This window comes from Malus sylvestris, chromosome 3 (assembly GCF_916048215.2).
Source record: "Malus sylvestris chromosome 3, drMalSylv7.2, whole genome shotgun sequence".
Taxonomy (NCBI): domain Eukaryota; kingdom Viridiplantae; phylum Streptophyta; class Magnoliopsida; order Rosales; family Rosaceae; genus Malus; species Malus sylvestris.
The window spans coordinates 35,886,310-35,902,650 of NC_062262.1; the positions used below are offsets into that span (position 1 = coordinate 35,886,310).

General features: G+C 38.5%; 2 protein-coding genes across 2 annotated transcripts; one reads left to right on the forward strand and one right to left on the reverse strand.

The window, feature by feature from the left end:
• Positions 1-642: 642 nt before the first annotated feature.
• Positions 643-5,625, reverse strand: LOC126614783 (uncharacterized protein C57A7.06-like). The gene is made up of 11 exons (XM_050282445.1): positions 5,189-5,625; positions 4,770-4,893; positions 4,117-4,586; positions 3,478-3,699; positions 2,998-3,339; positions 2,485-2,856; positions 2,314-2,394; positions 2,123-2,206; positions 1,652-2,035; positions 1,330-1,461; positions 643-1,114 (listed from the first exon to the last, which is right to left on the reverse strand). The coding sequence occupies exons 1-11, from the start codon at positions 5,504-5,506 to the stop codon at positions 926-928; spliced, it is 2,718 nt and encodes a 905-aa protein (XP_050138402.1). The 5' UTR covers positions 5,507-5,625; the 3' UTR covers positions 643-925.
• A 1,164-nt stretch (positions 5,626-6,789) lies between these two features.
• Positions 6,790-8,888, forward strand: LOC126614800 (60S ribosomal protein L13-1-like). Its single transcript, XM_050282478.1, has 5 exons — positions 6,790-6,910; positions 7,353-7,468; positions 7,579-7,712; positions 8,247-8,405; positions 8,501-8,888. The coding sequence occupies exons 2-5, from the start codon at positions 7,360-7,362 to the stop codon at positions 8,720-8,722; spliced, it is 624 nt and encodes a 207-aa protein (XP_050138435.1). The 5' UTR covers positions 6,790-6,910; positions 7,353-7,359; the 3' UTR covers positions 8,723-8,888.
• Positions 8,889-16,341: the final 7,453 nt, after the last annotated feature.

Below are 16,341 nucleotides of genomic sequence, written 5' to 3' on the forward strand. Positions count from 1 at the left end.
GGTAAAAATGTGGTTTTTCATTAAAAGTGAACAGTACCAAAAGTATTTCGTTAAAACTCCCTTTATTTTTTCTTCTCAGGATTTGGATCCTCTCCGAGGCAACTGGTCGAGATCCTCCTGACCAGTGTTCGTGAACCGTTAGATTTTTATCCTACGGCTACGATCATTATAATTTTTATAAGGCCCCTTGTTTGTAACACTGATCACTGATCAGTCGACGCCTCCTCCGTGCCACGGTTCAGTCGACCATGTCCGGTTATTGGTAATGCCATCTGTCCTTTTGCGCCTCATACGCCGGCTCTAATAATAGCTTGTCTAAAGACTAGATGCTGGTAATGCCGGGCACGCCTTAAAGTAAAGTGCTCCTCCCCCGTAGTCAATTATCGATGACCCTGTTCGGTCCACGAAGGATCCCGACTAGTTGTCTTGGAGAGGATCCAAATCCTTCTTCTTGTAGCGGCAGTCAAGTCACAAGGGCACCCCAACCCAACCCACAGGGGTAGCAAGCTACAACGACTAACGTGTTTTAACTTAAACAAGAACAACATACTGTTTACATCACAGGAGAAATGAAAAGAATAAAATAAAAACTAATAAAAATGACTTGAAAACTTTGAGTTTTAATGATAAGGACAAAATAAATGGTAAAATGAATAGTAACAGAATTGACTTTTTAGTGTAAAAATATGGTTTTTCGTTAAAGTGAATAGTACCAAGAATTTTTCGTTAAAGTTCCCAAGAATAAAAGATACAAAAATTATGGCAACTAAATTTCAACCGGCACGTATAGCTTTAAGTTTCCCTGCTCAATCTGGCTTCTCTTCTCATTCTTTCATCTTCCACGACATAGAAAATTGATGACGCTTACGCCATGGAAAGAATGGAACTGGAAAAAAAAATGTACCCGAAAATAGTTTTGCATTATTCAACTCTTGAGCTTAGTCTTCACCTTTGTCACAATTTTGTCGCTGCCGCTTTTACTCTTATTACTCTTATTACTCTGATTCCTCTTTTTCTGTTTCTTTCCAATCTGTTTGTGATCCTCTACTTTTCCTTGAGGATTCATCTCCTCAAACTCGACCGGTCTTATAATCACACCAGGTCTCTTCATCACCTGCACACAATTGCATTTAAGGTAAGGAATGAGAATCGTCATAGCATCCAACAACGGGCTTAAGGAAACAAAAGACAGATGAAATGTGGCATTGCATAACTTCATCATTGGATGCAACCTCAAGGATATCCTTATGGAATAGTAAAAGATGTAAAAGAGTTACAATTCACTACAATAATTGTCGATCTCCAGAAGAACTGTAGCGAGGCACTTACTTCAGGCCGATTAAGAGCTCCAACCGCACTTGCAGGGTTGAATTCAGGACCCAGGGGCATGCGAATGCTCTGTTCAAAAACTTCTTTGGATGTGAAAGGGTAAGGTAATGTTTTTGTAAAAAGTTTCTCCGCCTGTCAAATTCAAATACAAACAACCAGTTAAGCACCAAAAACAAGCAGAATCGCAGACACTCAACCATTAACCATTGCTCTCTGTCTACTAATTCCTATTATTCAATGTTTCCTGTGAATTCAAACATTAATTTCTATGGGATATCACCAATATAATGAAAAGTGAATGCTGCTAGGAAAAACTCCGAACCTTTTTATCCAACTTTTCAGAGATAATAACACGTTTAAGATGTGCATCCTTCCTCTTTTTAAGGGTTTCTTCTCTCTTCTTCTTGGCATCTTCGTGTTCTTTTTGCATCCAAGAAGGTAAGCCTTTCTTTTTCTGTACATGAGTCCACTGACCCCAGCCAGGGAGTAAAGTAGGCTTTTCAGGTTCAGGATTTTCCTCATTCAGAACTTCCTGTTTCTCCTTCTCAAATTCATCCTCCACATAATCCGCCGCAAACGCTTGACGAATTAGCTCAACTTGAGAAGGAAGGCTGTATTCATTTTTTGGATTTGAAGAAAGAATGCCATCTACCATCTGCCCCTCGCTATCTGCATCACTATCCTCATCCAAATCCTCCACAGGTTCCTGTAATAGGAACGTGTTTAAAGAGTTTAAGCAGGGCAATCAACCATAAATGTAGGATATCTAAATTTTATAAATGCAAAGTCATACTTGCAAATTTTGATTGCGCTCAACTGATTCCACGGGACGAGTAGACTTTTTACCATTTGCATCCGCACTATTGCTACTTTTTATCTGAATACATCACACAAATACTGGTAATTACCAAAAAGCCCCCAGGGGGGTGGTGGGGGAGGGGAGTTAGGGGGAAGTGCGCATATTCATCAATGAAAGACACTAACCTTTTTCCATGAGCCTGAAGCAAAAATAGAAACCTCATGTGTTGTCCTTGGACCTGGCTCTTGAACAATATCACTGAAGTTCTGTTGTAAACAACACAACATAGCAGATTTCATGCTCATGGATGAAAAGAGGGGTGTTCAAGGACAGGCAAAATTAAGAAGCCTCATTACCTTGAAAAGAGAATCTTTATGATTTTGAGAATCTTCATGAAGTAACGCAGAACTAATGTTGACATCCTTGTGAAAATCACTACTTCTGTCATTCTCGACATCAACATTTTCTTCAGGCTCCAAGTCATCTTCACTATCACTGTTAGCATAATAATTATCTGTTCTCATTTTATTGTCTGTTTTGGTCTTATTACTTGATTCTGGAGCCTTCTTTTTAGATCCATTGAAGACCATTCTACCACTTGGAGGGCCCACATTCAGATTATCTGCCCCACTTGAATCCTCCAACGGGTTTGACCATGATTCGTACTCTTCAAGAGCAAGTTTAGCTTCTTCAGCAGCTGCCTCATTCCTTTTTTTCAATCCACGCACCTATGTCAAAACAAACCAGGAAGATATTTTAATTTACACACATAAAAGCATCCAACTAACAGGCCTTTGTTCTGTGGTAGTTGTAAATTGCTACTAGATTTTTTAATATTCTGAAACTAGTAAGAAAATCCAAAGCTTTACCATGAAAGGTAATGAAAGCACTCCTGAGTTAGGCACTTCATCTTCATCATCATCTTTTAGCACATTACGTGTCTTCTCCTTTGCTTTTTCTAACAACTTCGCTGCCCTAGCATGGCCTGAACCAGGTGAATATACTTCTATATCATCCTCATCACTACTGTCATCACTGCTGCTGCTGCTGCTACCATCTTTCATTGAATTCATTTTTCTTGTCAGCTGAGCATGCAGGTGCTGCTGTTCAGCTATAGCAGCCCGAGTACCTTCATCTTGGACATCTATACCACGCTCTTTGATGCGCTTTGTCCACTTGGAGGTACCTTTATGCCTCAGAGTCATTCTTTCCTGGAACAAGTTGAAAAGGGCCAAAAAGTTAACACATGCCTTGTTGCTTCAATAATCAAACATGTTTCTTGAGGAAGTAATTCATTAAAGACACAATACAAATAATCTACCACCTATACATGGGGAAAAAGCAACCACCTTTGCTCGTTCATACTCTTGCTTCATTGCAAGTTCTTTAGCAGCGTCTGGATCCATTTGACCTTGTGCAGATGTTGCTTTCAATCTATCCTTCTTTAACAAACGATGATAAGTTTTGGATTTGATCTTTTTTATGTGCTTTGACTTCATTTCATGACGGAAGAGAAGGCTGCGCATTTTGGCCATTCGATTATGGCGGTCTCTTTCATCTTCAGCAGATACCTGCCAAGCAAACAAGAACAAGACACGTTCAAGGAATTTATATTTAGGTTGGTGCAAGCAGAGACTAGTTCATTTTCAATAGAGATCGTAAAAGACCAAAAAGTAAAAAATAGTCACATAAACATGAGAAATTATGGACAACCATACAGAGGATACAAAAAGCTGAAAAGTAAATTAACACCAATCGTAGTTATAATCTAGGACGAACAAGGTGCCACTTCGTTACCGATCAAGTTAACATGAAGGTTTTATCAACTATCACAATCTCATTTAAATCATCTCATAGAGCTTTAGTGTCAAGTCAACAGTTGCCAGATGAATTAGCAACTGTGAAAACAATAGGTGACACTAAGTTTCCAAAAATTATCTTATAAAACAATAAATTCAATCAAGCGTACTCGCCTGTGAGATACATACCTTATTTAATTCAAGAAGCCTTGAACCGTCCTTTAGGTGAGCATCTTTAACCTGCTCATCATAAACTAATGAAGCAATTTTCTTCTCAAATTCGGTTCTAGGTTTGAAATCAGATGCCCTTGAAGATCGTAAATCCATATCATCATCAAAATATATGGTAGGCGCCTCCCTGTTCCTCTTAATGATTGGTTCCCACTTTCGCAGTTCTTCCTTTGATTTTTCATGTGCTGCCATCCTCTCCAATTTCTCTTGGTCTGCTTTTGGAAGCGGAGCTGGAGTAGGAACGGATTTCTTTTCAAGATGATGTATTCTCTTTCTCAGTTTGCTATAACCAGATTTTCCGTGGAGAGGATTCAGAAGGTCTTCAATACTAACGGGCCCTTCACCATCCAAAGTATCACGAGTAGGGTTATACTCAGACTCGGGATATGCCTCTGATACAACAACATTGGTATTCCTCTTCCTCTTCCCTGACAAAGACATTATATTCACAGGCAGTCAAGTCACTAACAAATATCCTCAAGTCATGGGTAGTTAACTCTGAATGCATAATCGAAGATTTTAAACAAATACCGTCTTCGAAATTGCATCCATTTAGTTATAAACCATAAACACAATGTAAATTTGGCTGTAAAGTATAAGCATTGTCTTACCTTCAAAAGCCAGAATTCGTGTGATTCCTTGCCTTCCATCATCATCATCATCATCATCTTCACCCCCACCCTCTCCAGCGTCCCCCATGTCATTGTCATCATCATCAGATGACACATTTTCATCCTACAATGAATACAGACAGTATCAATGACAGAAATTCGAGAAAACCGAGCTCAAATTCTTGTTATTATACAACGCAAGACCAAGCTCTGCAAAGTAAGATACATCCTCGTCTTCGAAGAACACATTTTCATCCTGTCGTAAAATTATAAATACAGATAGTATTGATAACAGAAATTCAAGAGAAAATAGCACAAATTCATGGTACTATGCAAATCAAGAACAATCACTACAAAGCAAAATATTACAAAAACACACAAATACACGAATGAGACATTGTAATCCAATAGTAGCGAACCTCAAATTCTTCAGGAAGCTGGTACTCGAGGTTCTCGACCGGGTCGAACCGGCGGTTCTTCCTTTTCTCCTCCTCCGGTAGCTCCTCTTCGTACTCGTAAAAGTCCCGGCCATAAACCTCCGCCTCATCGGAATCAATCTCTTCATCTTCGATAGGGTTTAAGCGTTCGACCTCCTTTCGGAGAACGTTGGGCAAACGAGGGCCTTTTCTATCTCTTGCATCGGCGCCTTTCTGCTTCTTGCCGCCGGGCTTGCCTCTCTTTCCCTTTGCCTTGTCTCCGCCGCCACCGTCCCTGGATTTTCGCTTCGTCTGCGCCATGTCGTCGGTGTGAAGAAAGGAAGGCGCGGTTTCGGGCGGCGAATTTGCAGCCTATTTGTGCAGTGACGGTGAGCAGTGAGGACTCGGCAAACCTATTACTTGGGAACAGACCTCCGATAAATTTAAAAATAAAAAATAAAAGTAAAAGAAGAAAATGAAAATTTGACCCGTGGTCCTTGACCACTAAACTCTATCTCATTAAGAGCAAGTCCACCTTAAAGATTTTGTGCCAGCATCCAGTGTATTTATTCACTCAAATAAACAGTAATAGACTCCTGCGTAATACGCCAAAGCATTTTCACCCCTAACAAAAAATAGCCTAGTCTATTTTATTAAAATATTATTATTATTTATTATAAAATAATAATTTTATTTTTAATTTCTGAATTTATAAAAAATAAAATAATAATAATAATATCTAAATTTATTAAAAAATTTCTGTATTTTTTAAAAGTGAAATTCTTAATTTTTTGGGGTAAAAAACATGCACCGTTGATCTGTGATCGAACGGTCCAATTTAAAAGTAAAATTTAATTTTTTTTTACCGTTGGAAATCCAACGGTCTAGAATAACTAGCTGTTGGAAATCCGACGGCTATGAGCATGCCACGTCACTAATGGGGCTCTGGAGCACAAGTGGGCTAACAGCCCTCTGCAACCTTGTCGCCTACTCGCGGCCACGCGCGATTGTCGTGCACGCGCCAGCCAAATAGGTCGGCTTCTTGCTCAGTCAAATTTGGGCTAGCCTAGAGACCAGCTTGGGCTGCGTCCTAGGCAAAAGGGTCGGCTGGAGTGGATTGACAGGCTCCCAGCCTGATTTTTGTACTTTGTGCTGGGCAAATTCCACTCCGGTGGACTTGCTCTAAGTGGCGTCGGCTGTATAAATTTTAGAACATCATTGTGTTCAGTTTTGCGCTAAGTCCTCCTTAACTCTAATGTTTTGCGCCAAGTCTCTAGAATCAACAAAAATAATTAAAGTATTAAACATCGTGTGTGTATAAAGTTGAAAGAGAGTGTGTATTTCATTTTCCAGGCGCTAGGCTCCAGCACACTGTCCGATTAGCTCTAATGTCTTTTAGAACCTTGAATTAAACATCGTGTGTGTATAAAGTTGAAAGAGTGTGTATTTCATTTTCCATCACTTGAATTGCATTTCACAATGTGAGCACTTGAAAATTTCACTGTACAGCAAAAACAAACGCAGTATATGTTTTGGACCATCTTTGTGTATTGGGCCTTCATGGGCCTTAATCAACTGCAATTTAAACTGTCATGAGAATCGAAGCCTGGCCCATGACCCGAAAAGACTCATTGCCATCTTTATAAAATCCAAAAACCCTAGCACACCAGTCCTTCTTACTGCCGCGTGAGAGCGAGAAAGAAGAACATCCGGCGATTTCATCAGGTTCTCCCTCTACTTTCTCTTTCCCTATCTATCTTTCTGTAGAAATCTATCACTATTTCTGTCTCGATTCAGTGTTATTTTCGTTTCGATGTGTTTTTGGGTCTCCATACGAAGATCCAGGTGTTTTAATTTGCAAATATTTAGGGTTTATTGTTTCTGCAATCTTGTGTATTTTCCTTAATTTTGGTTTTGTATCGGTTAGGTCACTGAGTTCTTATCAATATATTGATTGAACTGGAAAACAATTTTATGTTGGAATCTGCTTCTGCTGGAAAATGTATTACATTTTCTGAAAGTTTTGTTTTGTTTTTTTTTTTTTAATATTCTGAGCTTTTTGCGTAAATTGTGCATTTGGATTTCTTGGTGAAGTTGAAAAATGAAAATTACGTATTCTGTTCCCATGGATGTTGTTTCTGAATTATGCGATTCGATTGCGTTATAGGTAAGCCATGGTGAAGCACAACAACGTTATCCCGAGCTCTCACTTCAGGAAGCATTGGCAGAACTATGTCAAGACCTGGTTCAACCAACCTGCTAGGAAGACCCGCAGAAGAACTGGTGAGAGGCAGTATATTTGTGTCAAGTATGACACGAAAGTCGAGTCTGCTGAACTTTGTGAACTGTAATTTGTTGTATGACTGACTTTGAGTGTTCTAAAATTTCATCAGCCCGACAGAAGAAGGCTGTGAAGATCTTCCCCCGTCCAACCACTGGTCCGCTCCGTCCCATTGTTCATGGACAGACATTGAAGTATAACATGAAAGTGAGGGCTGGCAGGGGCTTTACTCTAGAGGAGTTGAAGGTCAGTCGGTTGATTTTACGACAATGCTATAACTTTGTGGAACTAGTGTTATTTCTTATGGGTAGCTGATATATTGCTTATAATATGCCTGTGTTGATTTTGGTATGCATGTCTTAACGTGAACTGCTTCATTTCGTTCTTTTGTTTTTTCCCCGTGTCAATTATGAAAACCAGAAGTTTAAACATATCTGGCGTGTATTACATTAGGGGAATGATTTTCTTTGGTTTATTCAATCCAATGGCTAGAAATTGATAGGCGAGCTTAGGAGAAGGTGTATGGAGATCACTTCCCTTACATTAGTTTTTTTTTTTTCAAGTTAAATACAAAAGGTATTATTTGAGTATATGAATTACATATTGTTCCTTTTTAAACATTTCAGTTCCATTGGATTATTCAAGAATGCATGCTATAAATATGGTCTAAAAATAGGCATTCGCAAGTTAACTTTATGTTGGTTTATTTTGCTTAAGATTTCAACGAATGCATTTTTATATGATGGTTTTAACAAGTTGTTTACCTTTCTTGCTTATCAGTCTGCTGGGATTCCAAAGAAACTTGCACCAACCATTGGAATTTCAGTTGATCATCGCAGGAAGAACCGTTCTCTTGAGGGACTTCAAGCTAATGTGCAGCGCCTGAAGACATACAAGGCCAAATTAGTGGTCTTCCCAAGACGCGCTAAGCAGTTCAAGGTGATGTTAAGTGGTTGATGTAGATTAATTGAAAGCTGTTTTTCTGTGTGCATGGTATCTTATCTACATGTGTGTATTTTTTATTTTGGTTACAGGCCGGCGATTCTCCTGCAGAGGAGCTTGCCAATGCCACCCAGCTCCACGCCCCCTACCTTCCAATTGCACGCGAGAAGCCTACAGTTGAGCTTGTGAAGGTTACCGATGAGTTGAAGTCATTCAAGGCATATGACAAACTCCGTGTGGAGAGGATGAACAAACGCCATGTTGGTGCCAGGCTTAAGAAGGCAGCTGAGGCCGAAAAGGAAGAAAAGAAATAGAGAACTTTTACCCTTTAACGAGCCACTAGAATCGTCATCTGTTCTGGAAGGAGTTTTGTTTCAGTTGATTACCTGTTTTCTGAACTTTTTACTTGGATCCTTTAATGTTAGATTTTGTAATGTCACTTGAGTTGGTGGAATTTAAAGAGTTTATGCTTTGTGTTTATGTGCTCGGTTCTTATTGTCGGATTTGGCCTTCTGATTGCACTTGTTTTGGATTTTGATATCTTGAATGCATTAGTCTGAATATGTACTGAATATATGTCGTTTTAATGCATTTTAAGTGATTTTTGGATGGAGAATGACTTATAACGAACAAGTTTAGGTATTTTCGGCGTTCTGTTTGAATAATGTCACGCGTAAAAATATTTAAATATGACATTATATAACTCACGTTTTCAAAACGATTCTGGGAATTTTTGCATGATTCATTACAAGCTAAATGACTCGCCCTCACATGTTTTTTAACAATATTAGTTTAGGAGAGAAGATTTTTTTACTCATAAAATATATTTGGGGGGCCGTTATTAGTATATCTTATTTTTTCTTATTTTTCAACTTTAAAATTAATAGAAAATAGTTTCGTGATCTAATAAATTGTAAAATTATATCAAAACATTTTCTTAGTTCCCACGCAAAAAAAAATTCTAAAACTAAAAATTTTATTTAATTTTTTTCACAAAAAGTGTGAGTTATAAGTTATGACCCATGTTTTGATAACAATTTTAGTAATTTTTATAAGATTCATCATAACGATTTTAAAATTAGTAGTCCATTGGGAATTTGTTTATTTCAGAGAATAGAGGAGGGCTTTGGTGGTTGGTTGATTGATATGGCGAAAAAAATAAAAAAGGACAGCTTTGAGTTGCTTTTGGTGTTGGTGTGGAGCGTATGGAAGGCTCGTAACGAATTTATTTGGAAAGGTGTGGATGTTTCCCCAGTGGATGTGCAACTTAAAGCCTAATCTTGGTTGACGGAATTTAAGAAATGGAATGAAGTTCAATCACCTCCACTAACGGTTCGTGTTCACAAGTGGAAACATCCGGAGTTTGGATGGATAAAGTGTAACTTTGATGCGGCTTGGGAGGAGAATGGTTTGTATGGGGGTATATGAATTGTGGTTCGAAACGCCACATGAGGTTTTATAGTTGCAATGGCTTCGCGGGAGATTGGTATCACTTCGGCTCTGCATGCAGAGGCAGTTGCTGCACGTAGTGCAGCGTTGTTTGCTCGGCATTGGCGTGAACAACTGGTGCAGGTGGAAGGCGATGCTTTAATGGTGGTTTCCGCTATACAGAGTGCGGGAACAGCTTTCTTGGGTCACTTTGGTCATCTGTTTGCTGATACCAGGCGCATCTTGCAAGAATTCAAGCAATGGAAGTTTCTTTCGACCCAAGGGAGACGAATAAAGTGGCTCATCGGCTAGCAAGGTGGAGTCTAACGGTTAATCATCCCATTTCTTGGTTTGAAGAACCCCCTGATATTATATCTGATTTATTATTGGAGGATAGTCTTTCTTGTTAATTTGGTACGGGACACTCTTTTTTCCTTCGATCGGGTTGAAAGCCCCGACAAGGTTTTTATTGAGGCCCATTGTTAGCACCCTATCCTTGAATTGTACGTTTTATCTTCATTTCAATGAATATCGTATTTGCTTCAAAAAAAAAAAAAAATTGGAGTCATTCTCGTTCATGTTTCCTCAAATTAGTTTAGAACGTTCCAAAGATTTCGACACATAAAAATATATTTGGGGGGCCCTCTATTCGTTTATATTATTTCTCATAAAATATATTTGGGGATTAGTTTATATAATTATTTCTACTTTTCAACTTAAAAAATTAATAAAAATAGTTGTGGGATCTGATAAATTGTAGAATCACATCCAAAGGTCTTGCAACATTTTCGTTAGTCCCACGAAAAGTATTTCCTAAAAATAAATTTTTTTATTTTTCACAGAAACTGTGAGCTATAACCCACATTTTAAAAGTGATTTTGGGAATTTTACAAGATTCATTATAGCCAAAATTCGAGTCATTCTCGTCGCACCACATGTTTCGTGAAATTGTTCAAGAAATTTTAAAGATTTTAGACAAATAAAAATTTATTTGGTGGATGCTCTGTTTGTTTATTTTATTTTTCTACTTTTCAAATTTAAAAATTAGTAGAAATTAGATTTAGGATCTCATAAATTGAAGAATCACGGCAAAAAGTCTTGCAACATTTTCCTTAGCTCCATAAAAGTATTTCCCAAGACTAAAAATTTCAATATTTTCACAAAAATCGTGAGTTATAACCCACATTTTAAAAGTGATTTTGGAAATTTTTACAACATTCATTATAAGCCAAAATTCTAGTCACTGTTGTCGCATCGCATGTTTCTTGAAATTAGTTTAGGACATTCCTAAGATTTTCGACACATAAAAATATATTTGGTGGACCCTCTATTATTATTTTTTTATTTTTCAACTTTAAAAACCAACAAAATTAGTTTCCAGACCGCAACATTTTCCTTAGCTCCCACGCAAAAATTTCTAAAATTAAAAGTTTCAATTTTTCCCCCTCATGTTTTCAAATAGATTTTGTAATTTTTACAAAGTTCATTATAAGACAAAATTTTAGTCATTATCATCGCACCACATGTTTGTTGATATTAGTTTAGGACATTTCGGTTTCAACACTTTAAAAATTAAAAATATATTTGGGGAGCACCTTATTTTTTTTCCAAAAGATAGGAATTTTATTGAACTTAAATACGAATTGTTCCATGTGCATCTTCTACTAAAATATTAAAAAGAGACTCTGGTTCTAACTCATCCTAGCCAAATCTCCCGCCATGCTTAACAACGTACACCACTATCAAAAGGGCTGCACAATTACAATGACGAGGGGTAAGGCGGTACCTCACCAACAGAAATAAGCTTCCCATTCTCCAAATATCTTGGAGGTAAATCTCAAGAGTCGCATCAACTGCAATCTCCTTATTGATCATCTGAATCAATCCCTTGGAATCCAATTCAACCACCAACCTAGAACTATCCCCCATATTGCTTGCTCCCCACAATCGCCTCTAATCCCTATCGGACTGCCTCCGTCTTCGCCATAATTGCATCCCCAAACCGTCCCCCTCCTTCCCCTCCCACAAGCTTTGGAAGTCCTGCAAAATCCCGAAGCACCCACCCAACCTTTCCCTCCTTCGTATCTTCCCTCCATGCCGCATCATAGTTCAATTTCAGCTCTCAAAATGCCGGTTTTTGCCAGCACCTCACTCCCTCCCCAATCCCCGTCCCCATCTGTTGCTTATCCCCAATTCTCGTGCCCTCCTAAGTCCCCACCCTGACGTCCTAGCCCCTCTGTATTCCCCTCCCTCCCCCACCGTGTCCCCCAAAGTATCCCTAAATTCTACCAATTGCCGTTGCCATAACTCAACAGCCACAAGTGGTAAAATCTGTACCCCTTTGAAGATCACCTCATTCCTACATTTTCAAATACGCCAAAATCCAAACACCACCTGCTGCAACATCACCTCGGCATCCACCTCCTTCTCCAAACGTTGCATAATCCACTGCCATCCGTCTATGAACTCATTGACCCCATCACCATCATATTAATTTGTAATGACGTCCCAAACCAAAATGCACGACTAAAATCACAAGCAAAGAAAATACGAGTCTCTGTTTCGTCACCCGCTCCGCACAAATCACATTTATTCACCACATTAATCCGTCGACACTCCAAGTTGTGCCTAACTGCCAAAGCCTTTCTACAAGCCTTCCAAATAAAGAAACGGAGTTTATTTGGCACTGTAAGAGACCAAATCCTCTTCTAAATCCCTCCCAGTGTACCGGAAGAGCTCGACATCCCACTTCCTTTTCTTCCAAGCTCACCATTCTTTATCATATCCATCACAACGTAATATCCCAACCTTACCGAATACAACCCATTCTTTGTATAATGCCAAATTTGTTTGTCCTCACACCCAAGTTTACTAATCGGTATAGTTCGAATCAAATCCAAATCATCCGGAGACACCAATGCCGCAACCTCCTCCAATGTCACATCCCAGTCCTAGCTCCACCGTAGCACGATATTGTCCGCTTTTTGGCCCCTCCACGCCCTCATGATTTTGTTTCTGGGAACTCACACGAGAACTTCCTAGTAGTTCACCCATCTTGAGAATGCTCTCGTCCGAACTCGCTTAACTTCAGAGTTCTGATGTAACTAAAAGCCAGTGAGTTCCCAAAAGACCTCGTGCTATATGAAGGTGGGCATGCACATATAAGACACATCACCCATTCTCTGTTAGTCGATGTGGGAGGTTACACTCAATCTCCACCCCTGCCTATCCGCCCTAATCAACTCGAACACCTTAAGATTTGGAGCCCAAGGATCCGCCACCCTAACCAACTCCTCATTCCCCACCCTCCACCGTAGACCTTGGTTCAAAATTTGTCTCCCCTACAAAATACCTTTCCACCCCTAGGATAACTTATTTTGCCTACCCGCCTCCAAAAAAGATGTGTTGGGAAAGTATTTATCCTTTAACACCCTGCTAATAAGCATCGACTCCAGCTTCCTTAACACCCTCCAACTAATTTTAGCAAGCATGGCCACATTAAAACCCATGAGATCTCTAAAGCCCAATCCTCCAACCTTCTTACTCTCAGTCAATTTATCCCACGCTACCTAGTGACAAAAGCTAGTCTTTGATTGACTAGTTGGGGAGCACTTTATTAGTTCATATGATTTTTAACGTTTCAACTTTAAAAATCAATGAAAAATAGTTTTGGGACCACATAAATGGTAGGAACACATCCAAATGTCTTACAATATTTTCTTTAGCTCCCACGCAAAATATTTTTTAAAACTAAATTTAATTTTTTTTTTCACAAAAACTATGAGTTATAACCTGCGTTTTCAAAGCGATTTTGGAAATTTTTACAAGATTTATTATAAGTCAAAATTCGAGTCATTCTCGTTGCACCACATGCTTCCTGAAATTAGTTTAGGATATTCCAAATATTCTCGACAGACAAATTTGGGGGGCCTCCATTAGTTTAAGAATAAACAAAAATATTTTTAGGACCACATAAATGGTAAGATCACATACAAAGATCTGTCAACATTTTCCTTAGATTCCCGTAAAATATTTCCTAAAACTAAAATTTTTAATGTTTTCCACAAAATCTGGGAGATATAACTAACGTTATCAAAGTGATTTTGAGAATTTTACAAGATTCATTATGTGAGTTTAGAAAATGTCGGAAACATATCTCAACATGTTGGATTTTTTTGGAGTTAAACTCACCTTGATATTCACTTTGTTTTTTTTGGTTACATTGGAGGGTTTCGAAACTAGACCAAGCCTATTTCTACATTTACTTTTATATAAGTCATTCCATGCGTTGTAATTAATATCAAACTCACTTTCATCTAAGTCATTTTGACAGTGGTAAATAACAATGCATCATGTCAATGTCCATGTCGTCTTCCTTCATGAAAACCTCCATTTTTGACGGTGCTTATTACAAATCTTTACATGCAACGATCATGTCAATGGCAGTAGACCCTTATTTCTTCATATGGTAGCCTTTCTTCATGGAGACATTCACTAGGTATCAAACAAAATGCTAGAAAGATCCCAAATTATTTATGATTCAATCCCATCCTAATGAGGTAATAAGGTGAAATCCATCTTAAACAAGCAAAGTTTTAGTTTATGTTCCAACGAAAGAGGAGAACACCAACCTCTCTTGTTTTCTTATTCCACAATACCTGGCCTATACAACCTGTATAAATTCTAATTAGTCAATCTTTTACATTAGTCCTTGTATAAGTACATAACTTTATAGTATAAATACATCAAAATAACATGAACCCGTCACAAAAGTTGAATTATATCTACAAACATCACGCGGTGTAAATTTGTTTGAACAAATAGAATTTATTCCAATCGTAAAGATTATCACTTGAATTGCATTTCACATTGAAAATCACTTGAAATTTTAAAAAAACGTCTGGGACATCTTTCTTTATTCTTTGAAGTGCTCAAGAATCTTACAATTTACTGGTAGGTTTACCAAGTCACAGTGCAGATTAATAAGCTAGGGTCCAGAAAGTTGAGTACCAGTAGAAAAGTAAATGAAAAATGAAAAGAAGAGAGGGAAAAAAAAAAAAGACAATTGAATTGCATGGAGCATACGCATGCATGCATTCGATAATAAAAAAATGCATGCATGCCCGATAAAGAAAAAGTAAAACCCATTAAGTACTTACACAAATTTTATAAACACCTGCGGAACTTGGGAGCAAATAAATTACGGCATAAGAAAGAGTAGAATATATGTTACAATTGTTTGAGTGGTTGCGGATATTACCTGCACTGTAACAGCGGGAGATCAAGAACTTGCATGGATGTCTGAACTCTGAGTTAGAGAGAGAGAGAGAGAGAGAGAGAGAGAGATAGAGAGAGAGAGAGAGAAGCAATAGGTGAGGAACCCGTGTTGGAGAGGGGGAGCACGTGCAAAGAACTTATTCGCTCGCATTTGAAGCATAGCCAATGGGGTTTGCACGTGCCCTGCTTCTCCAACAAGGAGTCTCACCCGTTTCAAGCCTTAGCTACTACAATGGAACTCTACTCACTCACTGGAATTGGATGAAGGAAGGAAGAAGAAGCATACGTATTTATAGCTGCAAATGGAGAGAGAGAGAGAGAGAGAGAGAGAGAGAGAGAGAGAGGGTTTAGATCGTGTCATCATGGTAAGAGATGAAGGAAGGAGGTATGGCAGAGGAGTAATTAAGATGAAGGTACTGCAGTGCATGGCAGTGAGGAAAACTCTGTCGAGCCACGCCATGCCATGATGTTAAGATTGTACGTGAAGATAATAATAAAATTTCAAAATAGAGATATCTGAGGAGAGACCAAAAGTGAGTCCTGTCTGCCTTTTTTCACAAAATCCGTACATGCAATTATTTTGTGTTGTTCCTTGGAGTCTTGGAGGATTCAGTTTCAATGTCCTCACACAAAGAAGACAAACACAAACCTTTAAAAATTCTATCTCTTCCTTCCGAACCTACCAATATTTTTGAGAATATCCAAATATTGTTCAATCTTTTATTGCTAGCTAGGCTTGGAAATCAAGAATCTCGGGCCATGATGTTTTCCAAGGCCTCCTAGATCACGAGAATAACTTATACGATACGCTATTTCGGTAATATTTTAAGTCGATCATATATTGTCATATGTTTTAACTTTTTTCACGTGCCAGTGTGTAACAAGTTTGAAATAATGTTATAATAACATTCTCGTTGCATAACAATCCTGGATCAATCAAGAATATCAGCCATGATGCTTCCAAGGCTGCCCTAGATTACGAGAAAAGCTTATAATTTGTGGTTCCGATAATATTTCAAATCAATCACGCACTGTTAGCTTGAATGATATTGTTACAGCAACTTCCTTGTTGCATGAAAGTTCTCATGATCATCTATTGGAATTTGAGTGGGGCCAAGTGGAGGTTAAACTAGCCTTTTCCTTTTGGTTGGGAAGAAATATAGTGCAAGCATGGGAAGAGATGAAATGAATAATGTAAGGAGTGCACGTAGGGCTTTGCGTGTAGGGC